At 40.2% G+C, this 17,725-nt stretch overlaps 2 protein-coding genes across 7 annotated transcripts in view; both read right to left on the bottom strand.

Annotated features, from left to right (window-relative positions):
• Positions 1–1,727, bottom strand: part of armh3 (armadillo like helical domain containing 3) — a 40,220-nt gene extending 38,493 nt beyond the window's left edge. Inside the window, exon 1 of the mRNA XM_034688935.1 lies at positions 1,521–1,727. The gene's annotated coding sequence lies outside the window, so the exon portion shown is untranslated. The remainder of the gene's footprint in view (positions 1–1,520) is intronic.
• Positions 1,728–8,392: 6,665 nt separating this feature from the next.
• The window catches only part of ldb1b (LIM-domain binding 1b), a 45,714-nt gene continuing 36,381 nt past the window's right edge, over positions 8,393–17,725 (bottom strand). For 3 of the 6 annotated variants that reach the window (XM_034688018.1, XM_034688014.1, XM_034688016.1), the window contains 8 exons: positions 17,448–17,523; positions 17,256–17,358; positions 16,989–17,161; positions 15,261–15,383; positions 15,055–15,147; positions 13,245–13,368; positions 13,013–13,161; positions 8,393–10,694 (listed from right to left, as the gene is read on the bottom strand). In XM_034688018.1, coding sequence (XP_034543909.1) covers positions 10,464–10,694; positions 13,013–13,161; positions 13,245–13,368; positions 15,055–15,147; positions 15,261–15,383; positions 16,989–17,161; positions 17,256–17,358; positions 17,448–17,523 — 1,072 coding nt within the window. In that variant the 3' untranslated portion in view covers positions 8,393–10,463. The remainder of the gene's footprint in view (positions 10,695–13,012; positions 13,162–13,244; positions 13,369–15,054; positions 15,148–15,260; positions 15,384–16,988; positions 17,162–17,255; positions 17,359–17,447; positions 17,524–17,725) is intronic. The other 3 variants (XM_034688015.1, XM_034688020.1, XM_034688019.1) reach the window with 1 other exon arrangement.

Here is a 17,725-nt window from a genome sequence, read left to right as displayed (position 1 = left end):
ACTGCAGCTTGTCCAAACGCTGCAGCCAGAGTTTTAACAAGGAAAAAGAAAACTGATCACATAACCCCTCTTCTTAAAACTCTGCACTGGCTCCCTGTTTCTTTTAGAATTGATTGTAACGTTATTTTACTTAAAATTCTTAACAGCTTTGCTCCTCCATCCATCACTGATCTCCTGTCATTTTATGTTCCAGCCCGATCACTGAGGTCCTCAAATGCTTCCCTTTTAAATGTTCCTTGTGTGTCTCACACAAGCACTGGCCAGAGAGCTTTCTGTTTCTACACCCCTAAGCTGTGGAACTCTCTGCCTCTGGACATTCAAACAGCGAGCTCTCTGGGTGTTTTTAAAAGTAATCTTAGAACTTACCTTTTTAATCTAGCTTTTAATTTGGAGTAATTGATTTTTAGCCCTGGACTGCATTGTTATTTTTAATATTTGTATTAATATTTTAATAATTGCTTTAACATTTATTTATCTTATTTAATTATTTATGTATCTAATCATTTCTTGTATTCATCTGATCTTGTTATCACTACCTTATTTTTAACTTTTCTTCCCACTATTACGTATTTATTAATTTTACTGTATTGATTTTATTTTATTTTTAAGTATTTTATTTATAATCATGCCTTTTATAATTTTACCATTGCTGTTGTTTTCTGTCTCTGTTATTCTGTGAAGCACTTTGGGCTGCATGTTTCTATGTATGAAAGGTGCTTTATAAATAAAGTTGAGTTGAGTTGAAGAGTTAGTCCCTTTCCTGTGTAACATGTGACACCTGTTGAAAAGCATCACTATCCAGCTCTGAGGACTATTTCTCTTGCCTGTTTTACTTAATATGACCAAAAAAAACACTTAGTCTGGAATCAATTATACTGAGTTGAACCTCGACTGGCAGAGTGACAGATTAAGGTGATGCAAAGTGTGGTAACTGTGTTCATGAGGAGGTGGGCAATATGAGACAAAATAGACATACTATGAGTAAAAACACAGTAACGGTTTGTTTATTTACACACATACAGCTAATTAATTAAAGCGTCTTCACTGTAGCGTGTTTATTTTACACTGACACTCACTTAAATAGGTTATAAAATACAGTCTATGGTTAAACACTTTATACAGTCTGTTTATACATGAGGTTTTAAGCTTTCCAGCTAACTTGAGCTCAGGTTGGGTTGGGCTGCTAGCTTAATAGCTAATATTAGCTATCTGACCTACCGTTAGCTGGGCTTAACTCACATTATTTATAGACAAACATGAACTTATTTCCATTAAAAGCACGTCTGCTATTAAAGTCAACATTTGAGGACCACTTAATTTGCCATCAATTCGCTCATTCAGCGTAATTGTAGTAAAATATTCAGTTTTTGCAGCTAAGGCTAAAGCTAGCATACATGGCAGAGAAGGTGATAACGTTGATTTAGCGTTTATTATCTTAAGTCACAGTTTGATCCTTGACAACGTTCGTGTGTAACACATCCAAACAGGTGCAGTTTATTAATGAGTATTTTTTTCCTTACCTCAATTACAGAACTATAATTTAAGTCGTTGTGTAGTACATGGATTCTTGTGACAGCACTAGCTTGTGGAAGCATTCTGCTATCAACAGCCTCCTGTTGCTCTTCAGGGTCCTAGTGCCCTGCAGATACTCAGTCTGCTTCTCTCTGGGGGTTAAATGATGCTGAAATATTAGATGTATTCATGTTTAAGGAGGAGAACATATAAGAAGAGCATATGCGTTTCTAGCCCATTGTTTGGAATCCATGTAGCCCATTTTTTAAAATCCCAGCACCCCTAAAATTTGAGAGATTTTTTTATTATTATTATTGTTTGTCCTTTTTAACAAGCTAGACAAGTTTCAAAACCATACAGTACTTGATTCAATTGTAATATTTTAACAACAAAGATATATAAACTATTTTTCATCTAGTTGAATACAATCTATTTGTATATTATTGTCAGTCCAAAGAGGGAGAGATGAAAAAAGGGGAAGGAGAGGAGAGAGTGCAAGATCATGAAGAACTAGGTAAGAAGACAAACAGAGAATAGTGGTAGGCTACGCAAAACTTGTCAAATTATGTAATACAGAAAATAAGGAAAAGGGCAGAGAAAAACATTGAAAAAGTCAATTTCTGTTAATGTGTTTTACATGTTGTGCATTGCATTTCAAATGAAAGTCCAAAAAATAACTCCACTGTCAATTTTTGGGGTTTTTGGTACTCACTTGGGGCTGGTTTACTCCAGAAACATACACACTGTTTATGAGGAGCTGCTGTGTCAAAATTAATTGTCTTTCCCCAGAAATTAGGGCTTCCATATGTTTCTTTTATGATTCCAATCCATTTCTCTTTTGCTGTGGCTCAGCATTTAAATAACCTTTATCAGATTTGATGGTTGAGTCACAGACTTTCCCAAAAAGTGTTATACTTTTCTTTCACAAATGTGGGAATGAAATTGCATTAAAATGTACAAAACAGTGAAATTTATCTTGCCCGGCTGGGCAGCTCTCTGGATGCTCAGCACCCCGAAACATCCGATCCTAGAATCGCCCCTGCAGTAGAGCATTGTTGAACAAAACCAGGATTAATATTCATGTTCTAAATGCTGGGAAATAACTAATACTCAAGTTTCCTTCCTTTTTAACCCGCTAATGTCATGGTACTCAGACCTTACATACACAGACTGTTTATTTAGTTACAAAATATATACTGTATATTTAAACAGTATGCATATCTAGTATTCAAGATAAGTCTGCCTACAGAGACTGTAGGCAGAGACTTACACATTGTTTACAAAGTGGTGAAGTGGTTCTTTATCTCTGAGCACATGTTACTGATCTAAATCACATGGTGAGTAGAAGATAACATGATTACTATTTAAGCTACTCATCTCTGAACCTATGCCCCATAGTGTGCTAACTGTTCTACAATATCTTCATGGAATTGAAATAAAGAAAGGTTCATTTCTTTTCAAGCACATGTTTTTATTTAAGTTTTCCAATTTACCTTCCTGGTGAACCACGAGGAAGTCACAGAAAACAGCACAATGCAAAATATAAAACTGCTCTCGATGCTACAGGAGATCATTGATGCAAACTTGTGACAAAGAGAGAGCCTAACCTTCTCTGATCTAATTTAAAACAACAGTTGATTCTTCCGTGTTTTGACCTCATGAGCTCCTTGGTAAATTAACTTCACCATCCAGGGGCCAATATCTTTGGAAAAGACTACACATAGAGACTCAATTTCAGGAATAAATGAGACGAGCTTTGCTTTTACCGTGTCATTAGAGGAGTAGATGAGACAACAGAGGGGAAGGGAAATCAGAATATAATGAGAGAGATGTAGAGGCGAAGAATAGCTGCTGAAGAGTGAAGAAGAAAATTAAGTGACAACACACGAAGCCACAGGCAAAGTCACACACACAAACACGCACACACACACACACGGTTCATTTTTAACTCTTCTCCTGTTAGAATTTTCTTTATGACAGTGAATATTTAGTCTGAAATCTCCTTTATTATTAATTTTTTTTAAGTAAAAGCAGTTCAAATTAAAGATGGATAGAGGGCATGCAGAGTATTACATTACTGTGACAGCATCAGTGATATTCTCTGTCAGAGAGGTGTGACAGTTTTCCAGTTTAGCAGAACACCATGTCTAATAACCCCTTAAAGACTGTGATTTAATGCAACTAGATTACACACTTAAGTATCAAGTCTTTTTGAACTTTTGACAACATTAGATACACATCTCTGCAATGACTAAGTGGTTTATTTCCCACTTAAGCCCATTATAATCTCATTTACTGAGATGGATGTGTGCTCGTGCACAATAAATATGAAGAATGAAGAATAACGCTTCCTGCCAGCTTTCATTTAGCTAAGCAGTCATGTCTTGAATACAATTCACAGTAAATTATCTGCAATGCCTATAACTAATGGTCAAGGCTGGGAGTCGAACCAGCAACCAATGCGTTTAGGACTATAGCCTCTGTACATGGGGCGCTTATACAGATAGCTTAGATAGGTTTAGAACTTAGTAAAAAAACTCACCCTCCAAATCTGCTACAGTTGTACATTCCTTTCCTAAAGAGTGAAATATTTTTGAACCAAGGCATACAAATAATCATACTTTTAAACACTGCTCTTGTCTTTCACACCATTCATTTTCTGGGACTGACTGCTTAAAAATCTTCTTTCCGTTGGTATCTACTTGTAAATATCACTCCATAGTTATATCTGTCCAGTCTCCTGTTCAAATGGTATTGTTTTCCCAGACAGCTATCTTCCTTTCTTCAGATTTTTGAAGACTTGACTGAAAGCTGTCAGATTAATAATTTACCTTATCGCCAGAAAATCCTCTTCCACACCTGGGCAGATAGACCCAGCATTTAAATCATGGTTCAGAAACAGTTTCATCTTTTTCAAAGACTTCTTTGTGAATAAAACCTTTGTTTCATTTGATACTTTTGTCAGATATTACAAGATCCCCGTATTTTATTTATTAGATATTTGCAAGCTTTTCAAATTTTCTCTCCAGGTGACCTCTTGGAGGACTGTCCAAGTGAGTTATTCTTTGAACACAGGCTCTGTTTGTGCCTGACACCTGTAAATCAGTCGAGTGGTTCTGTTACTTCTGGTCACAGGTGCCCAAGGATGATGCAACACATTGAACATTATAACTAAGGAACGTGACAGACAGTCTTGAGAATGGTAGCAGTGCAAATTTTAGTGGCTTAACTTTCTGTTAACGACAGCAGTGTTCACCATAAAACATCATGCATGATGCAGCTACCACAGGATAAGTGTACTTTTGTACTACAGTTGCTGTTGTGAGTTTGTTCACTGAATAGTTTTACTGGTATGAAGTAAATGAAACGGCAAAACTACCGACTCTGCTCTTCCATGAAGGTGAAAGTTGTCACCCTGTTGTTAAAGCTTCTCTCAGACTTCAGAGGACCCTCAGTGTTTTACCTGACTGGCAGCTTTGGTGACTGCTCTTCCATGTCTGTAGGTACAGTGTGGCATGTGGTTGGAGTAAATACCTGAAGGTGTGATAGTTGGCAGGTGGATGCATGTGTGTGTCTGCAGGAGTGGAGGGCAGCAGATGAACTACAGGGGCTTGACACCGACCTGGGAGCTTGTGATTTCCTCTAGTTGTTTCAGAATGAAAGCAGAGACATTAAATCTATTTTCTTTGCCAATGACTGCACCTCAGGGGACCCCTCTGTGAAACTCCTGAAGTTCGCAACACCACCGTCATCGGTCTCATCAAGGACGGAGATGAGTCTGCTTACAGACAGGAGGTGGAACAGCTGGCTCTCTGGTGTAGTCAGAACCATCTGGAGCTGAACCCGCTCAAGACGGTAGAGATGACAGTGGACTTCAGGAGAAGCCCCCCCCCCACACACAACCCACACCCCCCCACACACACACCCCACACCATCCTGAACAGAACTGTGTCTACTGTGGACTCTTTCAGGTTCCTGGGATCCACTATCTCCCGGGACCTGAGGTGGACCTCCCACATAGACACAATCAGAAAAAAGGTCCAGCAGAGGATGTAGTTCCTGCGTCAGCTCAGGAAGTTCAACCTGCCTCAGGAGCTGCTGATCATGTTCTACACCTCCATCATCCAGTCTGTTCTGTGCACCTCCATCACTGTCTGGTTTGGATCTGCAACCAAACTAGACAAACACAGACTGCAACGGACTATAAGGACTGCAGAAAAAATCATCGGTGTTGACCTGCACCCCCATCCAGGACTTGTACCAAAATCATCCGCCTCCCCACACCCAACCTGTCTGACCTCAACAACAGAGCCATCATACGCAGAGCACGCACTATAACACTGGACCCCCAACACCCCCTCTACTCAGTCTTCACACTACTCCCGTCCGGTCGCAGATACAGATCCCCTTACTGTAGGCGAGCCCGGTTTGGCAGAAGCTTCGTCCCATCGGCAATAGCACTGCTAAACAGAATGCCACTGTAATGTGTCCGGTGTGCATATATGTGTTCAGTGTGTTCATATGTGTTCGGTGTGTTTTATATGTGTTCAGTGTGTTCATATGTGTCCGGTGTGTATATATGTGGGATGAGGTGCACCATTGCTGTGAGGCTGGGCGGATGTTTATTGTTTATTGTGTTCATACATGTATTCTTGTACAGACGATGGCAACAAATCTCCTTATTAAGGACAAATAAAGATCAATCTATCTATCTATCTATCTATCTACCGGACCCGGGCCAGGAAACGAGCAGGTAGCATCACCGCTGACCCCTCACACCCTGGACACAAATTCTTCAAACTCCTCTCCTCCGGCAGGTGCTACAGATCACTGTGCGCCAAAACAACCCGCCATAAGAACAGTTTCTTCCCCCAGGCTGTCACTCTGATGAACACTAAACCATAACAGTGTCATACCTGTTGGATCAATACTCTCTGTAAACATACATGTAAATATACAATGCAACAATTCTCCAAGCAGAATTCCATATTTCTATTTTTTTGTATTATTTAACTACTATTTTTATAATGTAAAACTATCTCTGCTACTCACCACTGCACTGTTATCATATTATTTTAGCCTGTACACATTAGTCATGCCTATTTGTTGTTCTTTTTTATTTATAGCTGATGTTATTGTTATTATTTTTATTCTATTTTTATATGTAGGTCTTATTCTTATGCCTTGTACAAAGAGAGCACAGTTTACCAAAGTCAAATCCCTTGTGTGTTCAAGCATACCTGGCCAATAAAGCTGATTCTGATATTGATTCTGATTCTGATTCTTTTCCTTTCATCTGCGTTAACCAGGCCACACCTCACTGCACCCAATGACAGAATCCTTTGTTTAGCTCTCAAACTGCACCGAGAGAGACATGGGAGATGTTTCATGACAGGGAGAGGCTTTCTTTATCTTATACACGGCCTTAACACAAGAAGGACTCGCAGTGTCTGAAGTGAATAAAATACCTACATAAAAGACTACTTTTTGTGCTTGAAGCTGCTTCACTCATAGTGACCAATGCTGACTTTGATCAACAGGTGAAATCTTCTAACCGCGCAGTACGCTTTGCCTAAGGGATGAGATCTGAGGAACAACAGAATAGCCAGGAGCACACCTTCAAGCTTTTCCGACAGCTCAGCTTCACTGACAGGTTACAACAGCCACACAGCAGAGTCACATTACTGCGGAGGGGAGAGCTTTGTTTCAAGAGGACAAGAGGGAAATGGGAAGTGAAGAACTAGAAGCTTTACTTTTCACAGTACATCCTCTTCTGTCATTCTGATCACAACTTGAGGGCCAGATTACCGACACTGAGAGAGATTCAGCATGTGGAAACAGATGTTGAATGTGATCTATACAGCTATGGATGTCTCTTCAGTCAGGAAAAATAAACAGATGATATAAATCTTCAAACAAAAAGCCTGTTTTACAAACTGATGTCTAGAATATGGAAGAAGGGTTATGCATGATAATGTTGAGTTGCATCATGGGATTTGCAGGTCCTGTTTTTGAAGGTTTACCTAAACCAGGAACTATCTGAGGCTTAATGTGTCTAGATATTGAAATCAGATTTGTTTAATTGCTTTTAGTACTAGGTTATCAGTAACAACACATCCTTTCAATGGGCTTTTCTGGATGTATGGCAGAGCGGTTAAATTGCACACCACAGACTGTAGTCTGTATGGCCGGCAGCTGGAGTTTGATTCACTGCATGTTATTCTCACTTTATCTCCTAATTCCTGACTCTATCCAGTGTCCTATCTCTCTATCTCTTGTCCTTGGACTCCCTTGTTTAATCCAGGGGTTGCCAAAGTGTGGGTCGGAACCCCCTGGGGGGTCGCGAGACATGAGATGTCTGTTGTTTTTTTTTAAAGTTATCTAAAATTAGTACATTTTACCCATTATAGTAAAAAATATAGACAAAAATAGAAGCTAATCTTGAAATAAAACCTTGAAAATAGAAAATGAAATGAGTTTTCTGCCTTTCTTTTATTCAGATGACTCCTAAGTTTAGGGTTAGTGAACAGTTAATTATCAAAAGCATCAGTAGCAGTAGGTTAATTCATAAAGGCACAGGAAACACAGCCACATGCTCATATAGGTAGGCTAATTTTCTCTAGACCAGATAAATTAAGCTACATTAAATCACTTTGAGGAACAGTGGGGGTAGTGAGTCTTTGGCAGCTATATTTTGGGGGTCGCGGGATGACAAGTTGGGGAACCCCTGGTTTAAGCTACCAGCAAAGGAGAAGTGTTCACAGCTTCTCCTGTGCAGAAAAGTTGTGTAAGAACACTGACAAGACAAAGAAAAAAAAACATCCATGAAGACGTGTCAGCTGTGTTACTGTGAGATTAAAATCACCACAAACATTGTCTGTTAAAGTGAAAATGTATCTTTTTATTGGTACCATACATTAATTATCAAGGGCAGAAACTAACCAAATCAAAAAATATATATCAAACGATGATTTTTCTACAGGGATTGGAGAAGGTACAAGTCACCATTCGAACGCAATCAGAGCTGTTGCTGGAATCGACTGTCAAAAAAGAAGAATGTACAAAATGAACAGAGCGTCGGCTGAGTTTTCAGCACTGCTACCAAATGTGTCGTCTGAACTTCATGTTGAGCTGGCTTTAGAAGATGATCGGATGTTTGATGGTATCATTCTATTCGTCATGAAACACACTGCTCAAAATGAAGGTCATCTGAACTAAAGAAAACTCTTTTATAGCCAGACATGAGATTCACTGATTAACTCAAATGTAATGTGCACATTCACTTGACATCAAGTTTAGAGTTGCAGTACATAAATTGTTATGTAAGTTAAGTGAAAAAATCACTTCCTGTATGGATGAAATACATGAGTTCTAAGCTTTCAAAATAAATATAAAAAAAATTAACTGGATCATCTCTTCATGGTGCCATTGTACCCTCAGGGGGGTTTGTAATTTAATTTACACAAGTTTTAAAAAAGAGGGAGGAGGAGAGAGCAGGAAGGGAGAAAGAGGAAAGGTTCATGAGTGTTTTTTCTCCTTTTTCCTATTTTTGTTTCTTTACATTAGATCGGGATGGCTTTAGGTAAATCTAAGTAAGAATACATTTTATTACAGTCAGACAGAACTTTGCTACTACCTTAAATATACAAGCACAAATACACAAAAATTTAAATCTCCAAAAAAGGAACAAAAGACAAAATAAAAACATCCACACTAAATTATTTCTCTTTTATAAACATAAAAGATAAAAACAATATATTTTAGAGGGGGGAGGGATAAAAGTCCTGTGTTGCTCCTTGGTCTGTAGCTTTTCAGTATTGGTAGAAAATAAAAAAGTAACAATTGAAATGAAGGCGTTTAATACAAATTAAAAAACATTCTAGGGAAATATATACTGTATAAAAACTCTTAAAATGTGTCACTGTGTGTATGTGTGTGTGTGTGTGTGTGTTTGTGTGTGTGTTATAAATGCTCTCCGTTTGAAAGACCCTTTGTAGTCTGATCAGAGACGGCTTGGGCACTAGGGGATTCAAAATCCTTCAAACTTTTATGTTTAAATGTTGTGTGTGTGTGTGTGTGTGTGTGTGTGTGTGTGTGTGTGTGTGTGTTGGTTTCCCTAGTGCCACATTTCTCCTGCTAGTGTGTGAAGTTTAATGGTTTTATCGACCGACTCTAAATTCTGGTCTGTCCGCTTCAGTAAAGCCACAAATAAGCTCAGACTGCCTCTCTTCCCTCTTCACAAACACACACACACACACACACTAACACACTAACACACACACACACACACACCCACACGAACACCCACACGAACACACGCAGGCAAACACACACACAAACACACACCCACACACACACTCACACACTTGCACACATATTCTTTAAAGAAACATTACAAGTGACTGGAACATCAAACAGAGCAGACCAGACTTCAGAGTCGTGTTTAGAGGACGAGTGGACAAGTGGTCCCTAAGCAACTTGCCACCATCGTGACACCTCCACTGCCAACATGCGCTCCACCCCTCCACCCCTCCTCTGACCTACACGTGGACTTCCACACAGATAGTAAAGTGAGCACACTTCTCCTCCCTTGGGTTTACATCCCTATGCCTCTTCTATCACTACTCCCCGGGATCAGTGTCCAAAGTGAAATTAGCGAGAGCAGAGGGGACATTTTGAGAATGGGCTGAGGAAAAGGGACGCAGAGGTGGGACACGATGCCTAAATATGAAGAAGTCACAGCAGAGATGAAAACTTGTGAATCATCCCCCAGCTCAGTGACAAAGTCTAAGACACACTGAGGATGAATCTGAAGAGTTGGAGTTCGGCACAGTAGTCTGGGTTAATGATGGATTGTTGCTGTTGCACTCGTGGCTGTTGGGTGGGTCGGGATCAGATTAGTGACAGAGAGAGGAGGGGATGTTTGTGTTGAGGTTGTGGGGCTCTGGGCTCTACTGCGATGCCTGTGAGGTGGGGTTGTCGCTCTTGCTCTCCTGGCTGGAGGGGGCTTTGTTGTTCCAGGGTGAGTTGGAGCCCAGTGCTGGAGAGTTGTTGAAGCTGTCCTCGTCGTCGATGCCGTTGGCCGCGTCGAACTGCGTGTTCTCCAGCCGCGTGATTAGACGCTCGTCTTCGTCACCAAACTCCCCTCCCATCAGTGTCGGTTCGCCCACCACCATCACATCCTGCAGGGACACAAAAAAGGAGTTCATCCAGATTCCAGGGGAGATTAACAGAGAGCCAGGGCCTCTGTAGCCAGTTCTTGTTCTCCTTGCTGACTCTTTTCCTTTAATTATGACCTGACATAAAGACACTGTTACACCAGAGTTTGGAGAAACTGAAGTTTTAACAGCTATCTGCTAGGTGCTGACTACATACACTACCAGTCAAAAGGTTTGACACACCTTCTCATTCAATGTTTTTTATTTATTTTAATTATTTTCAACATTGTAGATTAATACTGAAGACATCAAAACTATGAAATAATCTGGTTTTGCCATAATCTGGATAACAACAGTAGTCAAATAGGGCTATCCATTGTGTACTAACCCTACCTCTGAACAACACAACTGATGGTCTCAAACACATTAAGAAGGCAAGTCATTCTACAAATGAACTCTTGACAAGGCTCATGTTAATTAGAAACCATTCCAGGAGACCACTTCATGAAGCAGACTGAGAGAATACCAAGAGTGTGCAAAGCTGTCATGAAGGAAAAAGGGGGCTACTTTACAGAATCTAAAATATAAAACATATTCTGCTTTGTTTAACACTTTGTTGTTCATTCAATAATTCCATATATGTTCTTTCATAGTTTTGATGTCTTCAGTATTAATCATAGACTGTAAAAAATATGGACGTAGGATCCGTGACGTCACCCATCTGTTTCTGAAGAGCTGTTTTGAGACCAATCGGCTGCGGCAGCCATATTGCTTCTGTCGAGCCAGTGTGACGTAAAGAGGCGGGCTTTGAGCCTCCTAGCCAACAGCTGCAGTGTTCCTGCAGGCAGCTGTGCCTCTCATTGGAAGACTAGTAATCTCAATATCTTCTAAATTACCGAATTAGAAAAAAATTCACCCCCCTCACAGTGAGAGGACATCTAGAAATTAGCTATTCAGACTACACTCATCTTTTGTACCAGGCTGTAAACACGTTTATTTCTGCTGCAAAGATCGTCTTTTCCCCATTCATGCGTATGTGACTTCCGGTACTTCCGGAGCCAGCCTCAAGCGGATCCTTGATGAACTGCAGCTTTTAACACTTCCGCATTGACTCATATTTTTAGACCGGAGGTTGCCGCTTGGTATTAATCTACAGTGTTTCAAATAATTAAAATAAATACAAACCCTTGAATGAGAAGGTGTTTCCAAACTTTTGACTGGTAGTGTACATGTTTGGATTTTGGTTTTTAAGTTTAGTTCTAGTGCAGCAGGGCACACAGCAGTTCTTCTGTGTTGTGGCTAATGGCTTGTTTCCCCCCTGGAGGTAATGCTTTCTAGGATCTTATTACAGTAAAACATATAAGCCTTTTATTTAATGAGTGTCATAGTTAAAGATGTCTGTTGAGAGTTGCAGCAGTTTTTAATTTGTGTGCCTTTGTTAACCACCAGTTTAAATCTCTGCCCCCAAATATCACTTTAAACCCCCTAAGTTAAGAGTCCTTCTGATAAGCTATCTACTCTTGTGTTTAAGTATCAGTCCCATAAATCCATCCCTAATCATTCCACATCTCAAAACTTGTTGAGCTCCATGTTGTGATTTTTCAGCTAAGTTGTTTTATTTGGCTTCGACTACACATAGCATGTAGTAAGAACAGCCAGAACACTTGACTCTGCCTCATTAAACCATCAAACTTTCCTCCACTCGGCTCAGTCTCCCACATACCTTCTGTCAAGAACTAGCCCAGCTGTCATCGTGTTTCTAGGCTGGATCTGCGCTTCATGTCCTGTATGATCATTTTGTACCACTTAAATTAACTCATTAATTTGAGTCCTCTGAATATTTTATGTAACCTTTTGATCCCAGTTTAGTTTCTACAAAGTTTTTAAACCAAATTACAGTAAGACCTTCATGACTCGAACACCCAAACACAGTGAGTTTACTTTGATTGAATTAACCTGAGTTTAAAAAGCTTGCTGCACACCTGATGAGCCGTTTCTTATTATTTTTAATTCACGTGTTTGAAGGGATTTGTTGTCACTTAAAAAAATAGATCTTTTAAATAGGCACATGTTTATACAGCACTGGATGATATACAGTCCTGTGCTATGAATCCACTTCTTTGCAGGAGCTGTACTTCAATGCATCACAGATTCCCCCCAGCACCGAAGACAGCTTGATTTGTCGTGATGTTACATAATGTGCTGTCACTGTGTCCTGCTTCGATTGCTACTTTGACACCATGAACTAATGAATCAATGCAGCAGTGTATTTATGAGCACAGAAGTAATCACTGGAGGTGTAATAGCAGGGTGCAGACACTAGATAGCAGCCATGTACTCACTGGGACTTGACTGGAAAGGGGAAAGCCGCTGCCGGGGCTCTTCTTTTTGTTGTTGTTGTTATTAGTAGTTCCTCCTCCTCCGCTGATGGTGCTGCCGCCTGACATCTTACGCTTCCGCCGTTTGTTTGGGGCTTGTCTTGACGGCTCAGCTGCAGATAAAGAATAAAGAGAGTGTGTAAGATACTTCCTTTTATTGGTTGTGCTTGTCTGCATCTGTCTTCTCTTTGTCTACCTGGTGGTGCCACCATCCTTTGCCATTTCTGGAAGAGGCAGGTCTTGAGGCAGTCTCTTGGGCTGAGGCTGTATGTCTTGTGTCTGGACATCAGCTCCTGCATGGGCTCCAGTATCACACACAGCTGGAGGAGGGAGCAGAGGTTGGAGATTACACAGTGTTTCACATCATTAGAAATACTTTGATCGATGAAGTAGCATCATTAGCAGCTGCTGCTTAGTGCTGATGATTTTATCAGTTTATCTTTTTTTAGATCAAATCAAAGCTGATGAATCAAAAGACGAATGACGCAGAGGGAAAACAAATAAACATGAGGTTAAGCCAAACACCTGCTGTTTGTAATAATCCTACTGTAGAGTCAGGGCTGAAGGCCAAGTTTGGACAGTATAGATCTCCAGATGTGCAAAGTCAGGTAACATGTCCGAACTGATAGCATCTGGAGAGCACTCTAGTAAAGCTGGCTGAAAGAGGCTACTCACTCACTCAATACTAAATCAGTTTTATCTTTTAATGATTTTGAGGAAGTTATACATGTTTCATTCGACTCGTCTGGACGACTATAACGCACTTTACGTAGGCGTTAACCAGGCCTCCCTGTCACGCCTAAAGCTAGTCCAAAATGCTGCTGCTCGACTTTCAACTCGCACCGTAAGTGAGAGCACATTACCTGCATCCTCGCCTCCTTCCACTGCCTCCCTGTTCATTTTAGGATTTAAGATTTTATTGTTTGTTTTTAAATCGTTAAATGGAGTTGCTCCACAGTATATTTCGGACCTCCTGCAAAGCTACACTCCCGCAAGGTCTTTGAAGTTTACTGGTCAGCAACGTCTTGTGGTCCCTAAGACCAGGCTGAAAACCAGGGGTCACCGTGCCCCCCATGTTAATAATACTGCCGTATAACATATTTTTACTGCTTGGCTTTTAACCCAGCATGAGAGTTGTGTGGTCTCAGTCTCTGTCTATTCTTTTATTGGATTTTCTATTTGCTCTTATGTTGTTTTTTTTGTTTGTTTTTGTTTTACTATTTTTTAAAGTGTTTTATTATGTTTCTGTTATTTTAATCTATCTATTTTTTTTATTTTTAAAGTTATGTTTTGGGGCTTTTTCACCTTTATGGATAGGACAGCTGAAGAGAGACAGGAAATGTGAGGAGTAGAGAGCGGGGAAAGACATGCAGCAAATGGCCAGGAGTTGAACCGACGACCTCTGCGATGAGGACTATAGCCTCTGCATGAGGGGCGCTTAGACCGCTAGGCCACCAGCGCCCCTTTATTTTATTTTCTGACCGCGTTTTATGTTCTGTGTTTTAACTTGTTTTACCTCACTGTGCCGTACTTTGCTAAACTTGATTGTTTTTTTAAATGTGCTACATGAATAAAGTGGATTGGACTCACTGGCATAGAATAAATATGAAGTCAAATGATGGAGGATAAACATGAGCTTACATTATTTGTTTTATTTTTAAGTCTTTAAGAACAGGAGGTATCTTCTGTCCCCACAGGCAGTTTATTCAACATGTGCATGTCTGCTTCACATGTAAGAACAACTAACCTGCTGTTGAATCTCTGTGATAGGCTATGTTGTCTTGCCATCCATCAAAAAAAGGAGAGTGTATTACCATCAACCACATACATTTTGGTGTGATCCTATGCAGAGATTCGTTTTTGTTGCATCAGAAACAACTTTTCAATCTTCCAAAAAGCCCGTCTGAAAGTTTGACTTGAACTTTTTAAGGATACAATAAAGACAAAATCATCAAACACCAGCAGCAGTCCAAATGTAAATAGGTATAAAAATGTTGTTTGCATGCCTCACTCACTCGGAGGTAGTTGAGGGTGGAGTTGGACAGGCCACATCTTGTTATGTTTTTGGACAGCTGGTCCAGCATCTGTGGGTCCTGGGCCTGAGATACAAGGAGGAGACAGGTTATAGAGCTGGAACTGATGCACATCACTATAAACATGTGTGAGCTCTCTCTCTGTCTCTCTGTCTCTCTGTCTCTCTGTCTGCACTCACATGCATGGCCAGTATACTGCGGGGGATGAGTTCACGGTGTTGTCTGATGCTGAAGTGCCACGTCTTTATCCTCATCATGTCGTCGAACATGAACTCCAGGTACAGACGCCCTTCTACACACACCTGCAGGAGTAAAGAGGGACGAGGTCAGTGTACAGCAGGTAGACTTAGATATATGAAGAGGTTTGTAAGAGCTGCACTTCTGCTAACAGATAGAAAGTGAAAATGACATGTTCAGAAAGAAAAGAGCGTTACAAAATATTAAACGTCCTGAAAGAAGGTTTTAACATAGGCCTTCCTCCAAAATGACGCTTCAAGGAGTCAGAAACTGCTGCTTGTCTTTAACAATTACACTAATTAAATTAATTAAATGTCTTCATCTTTTCAAAATAGAATAACTGTGTTAAACTGGCATGATCTTTCCGACACAATAAGACATGTTGACATCAATGCATTAACCAGTGTTGTGCAAGCTGACATTAACAGCTAGCTCAGAGTTCAGTTCACACAGATTCAAATGAGCTAGTTCCCTTTTTTTGTAAAAACTATCATTAACGTTTCATAAACTAAATGAATTATTCAATTCTACTATCAAATCATAGACAGATGGAGTTTGGCTGTCAAGAAAATCTCAGTTAAACAAAAGAAAAGTCCAGAGCTTTTAGATCTTAGAAACACACAGAACTTTAATTTTGTTGCCTGAATATTTGGCTAAAGGTTCAAACTTTAACATCCAACACACAAGAGGAAAATCGGCTTTGTAAAAGACTACGTAGGTGAGATGGTTTTAAAGTCCCCTAAAATAAAAGGGGTATGGATAACGAAACAAACAAACATAAAAAGTTAGCTATTCTCCGTTCTCAACAAGCTGCACCTCTCTAAAATACAATGAAATCTCTTCTGATTTGTCTAAAACACTCCTACAAATGTTCACAGGAGCAGACCTGGAATGTGAGTGGTCGTCACCGTCACAGTCTAAAGAGCGAACTACGCTCACGTTACTGTGAGTTGCAAACTGAGTCGTTCAGTTCACCAATGAACACGCTCATTTTAGTGTGTTCACGCACACACTTGGATTAATATTATATTTTTTCAGAAGTAACTCTTAATGTGAATCAAAAAGAACTGGAGCGGTGAGAAGGAAAGAGCGGAGCGACACTGATGGTGTCTGTGCTCCTCCTCAGTGAGAGAGAAGGGGAGTGGGGCATTGGATGTTAGCATTGGATGTTAGCCCGTTCACAAGTGGACAATATTAAACACACCTGAGGCGTCTTCAAAATAGTAACTTGTCTTCAGGCAACTCACACGTGGAGACGTCGTTTTCATCTAAACAGAGCCTAGTTCATGTCTATTTAAAAACAGAACATGTGTTTCATGTTTATGAGAGGAGGCGGGCATATACAAACTCAATCTGTGTTTTCTATGCTCCGTCCATGCACTGGTCACTGTGCCCAGATTTCAACTTTCAGGTCATATGTTAGAGAAAGTCTGTTTCAATGCATGACTCGTTCCAACCTTCCTCATACTGGATGATTTTGCTGCTGAACGACTTTGATGTTATGATCAATGTTTTTAATCCATACTTTAATAGTTTAAGGAACAAATTCAGGAAAAAAAGTGTCCCAAAACAAACAGATTTTTCATCATCTCTTTCCTTCTAACCAATGTAGACCTGGAAATTCTTAAAAAAGACAGTTTCTGAAAAGAGTGACAAACACAAAAACACACCTGTGTGAACATGGGCTTTCCATTCTGAGTAACCATGGTGCACTGATCACAGTCGAGGGAGACGAAGTTATTGTGAAAGGACTCCTTGGGATGTTTCAGCACGTAGTACAGCTCGGTGGCACCACCCTCGAATATACTTCGGAAGTACCGTGGAATCAACGTCCTGCCAATTGCTTAACGGAGGAAAGAAAACCAAAAAGGGAGCATGAGACAGGAAGAGCTTTAAAGTTGGGGTTTGTTGTCCTTCTGTGATGTTTTGTTTCTTACTGTAGCGTTTGGGTCCATCCTCCAGACAGAATGTTATAGTCAACATGGCGTCATCTTCAAAGAACTCTGTAGTAAAGGCATCCCACCACAGGTTATCACACTCCTACAGGGTGCAGAGGGGGGAAGTAACAGTTAGCCACAGACTTATTAGATTGTCCTTCTTGTGAGATAGTGAGATGTGTGTCTACTGACCTCTGTCCAGTTCTGTAGCCGTTTGTTGAGCTCAAATATTCTGTAGTCTGTCTGGTTGCCATATGGTGTGTGCCTCCTGATCCGTCATGGAAAGGGAGAAGGAGAAGGACAAAGAAGAGAGCGGTAGAGAACAGTTACTCGTACTGGATTGGATTTGTATCAAGAACTGGTTACGCCTCAGCAAAGATGTGGTGCAATCATCTCTATTAAAAGAATAACCTCCCGTGACCTTATCTTTACTGTAGTCATTATTTCCATTTCCAAATAAGCTGGACATA

This window comes from Notolabrus celidotus, chromosome 7 (genome assembly GCF_009762535.1).
Source record: "Notolabrus celidotus isolate fNotCel1 chromosome 7, fNotCel1.pri, whole genome shotgun sequence".
In the NCBI taxonomy this organism is placed as follows: domain Eukaryota; kingdom Metazoa; phylum Chordata; class Actinopteri; order Labriformes; family Labridae; genus Notolabrus; species Notolabrus celidotus.
The sequence above is the reverse complement of the archived record's forward strand: the minus strand, read 5'-3'. Positions and strand labels throughout refer to the sequence as shown.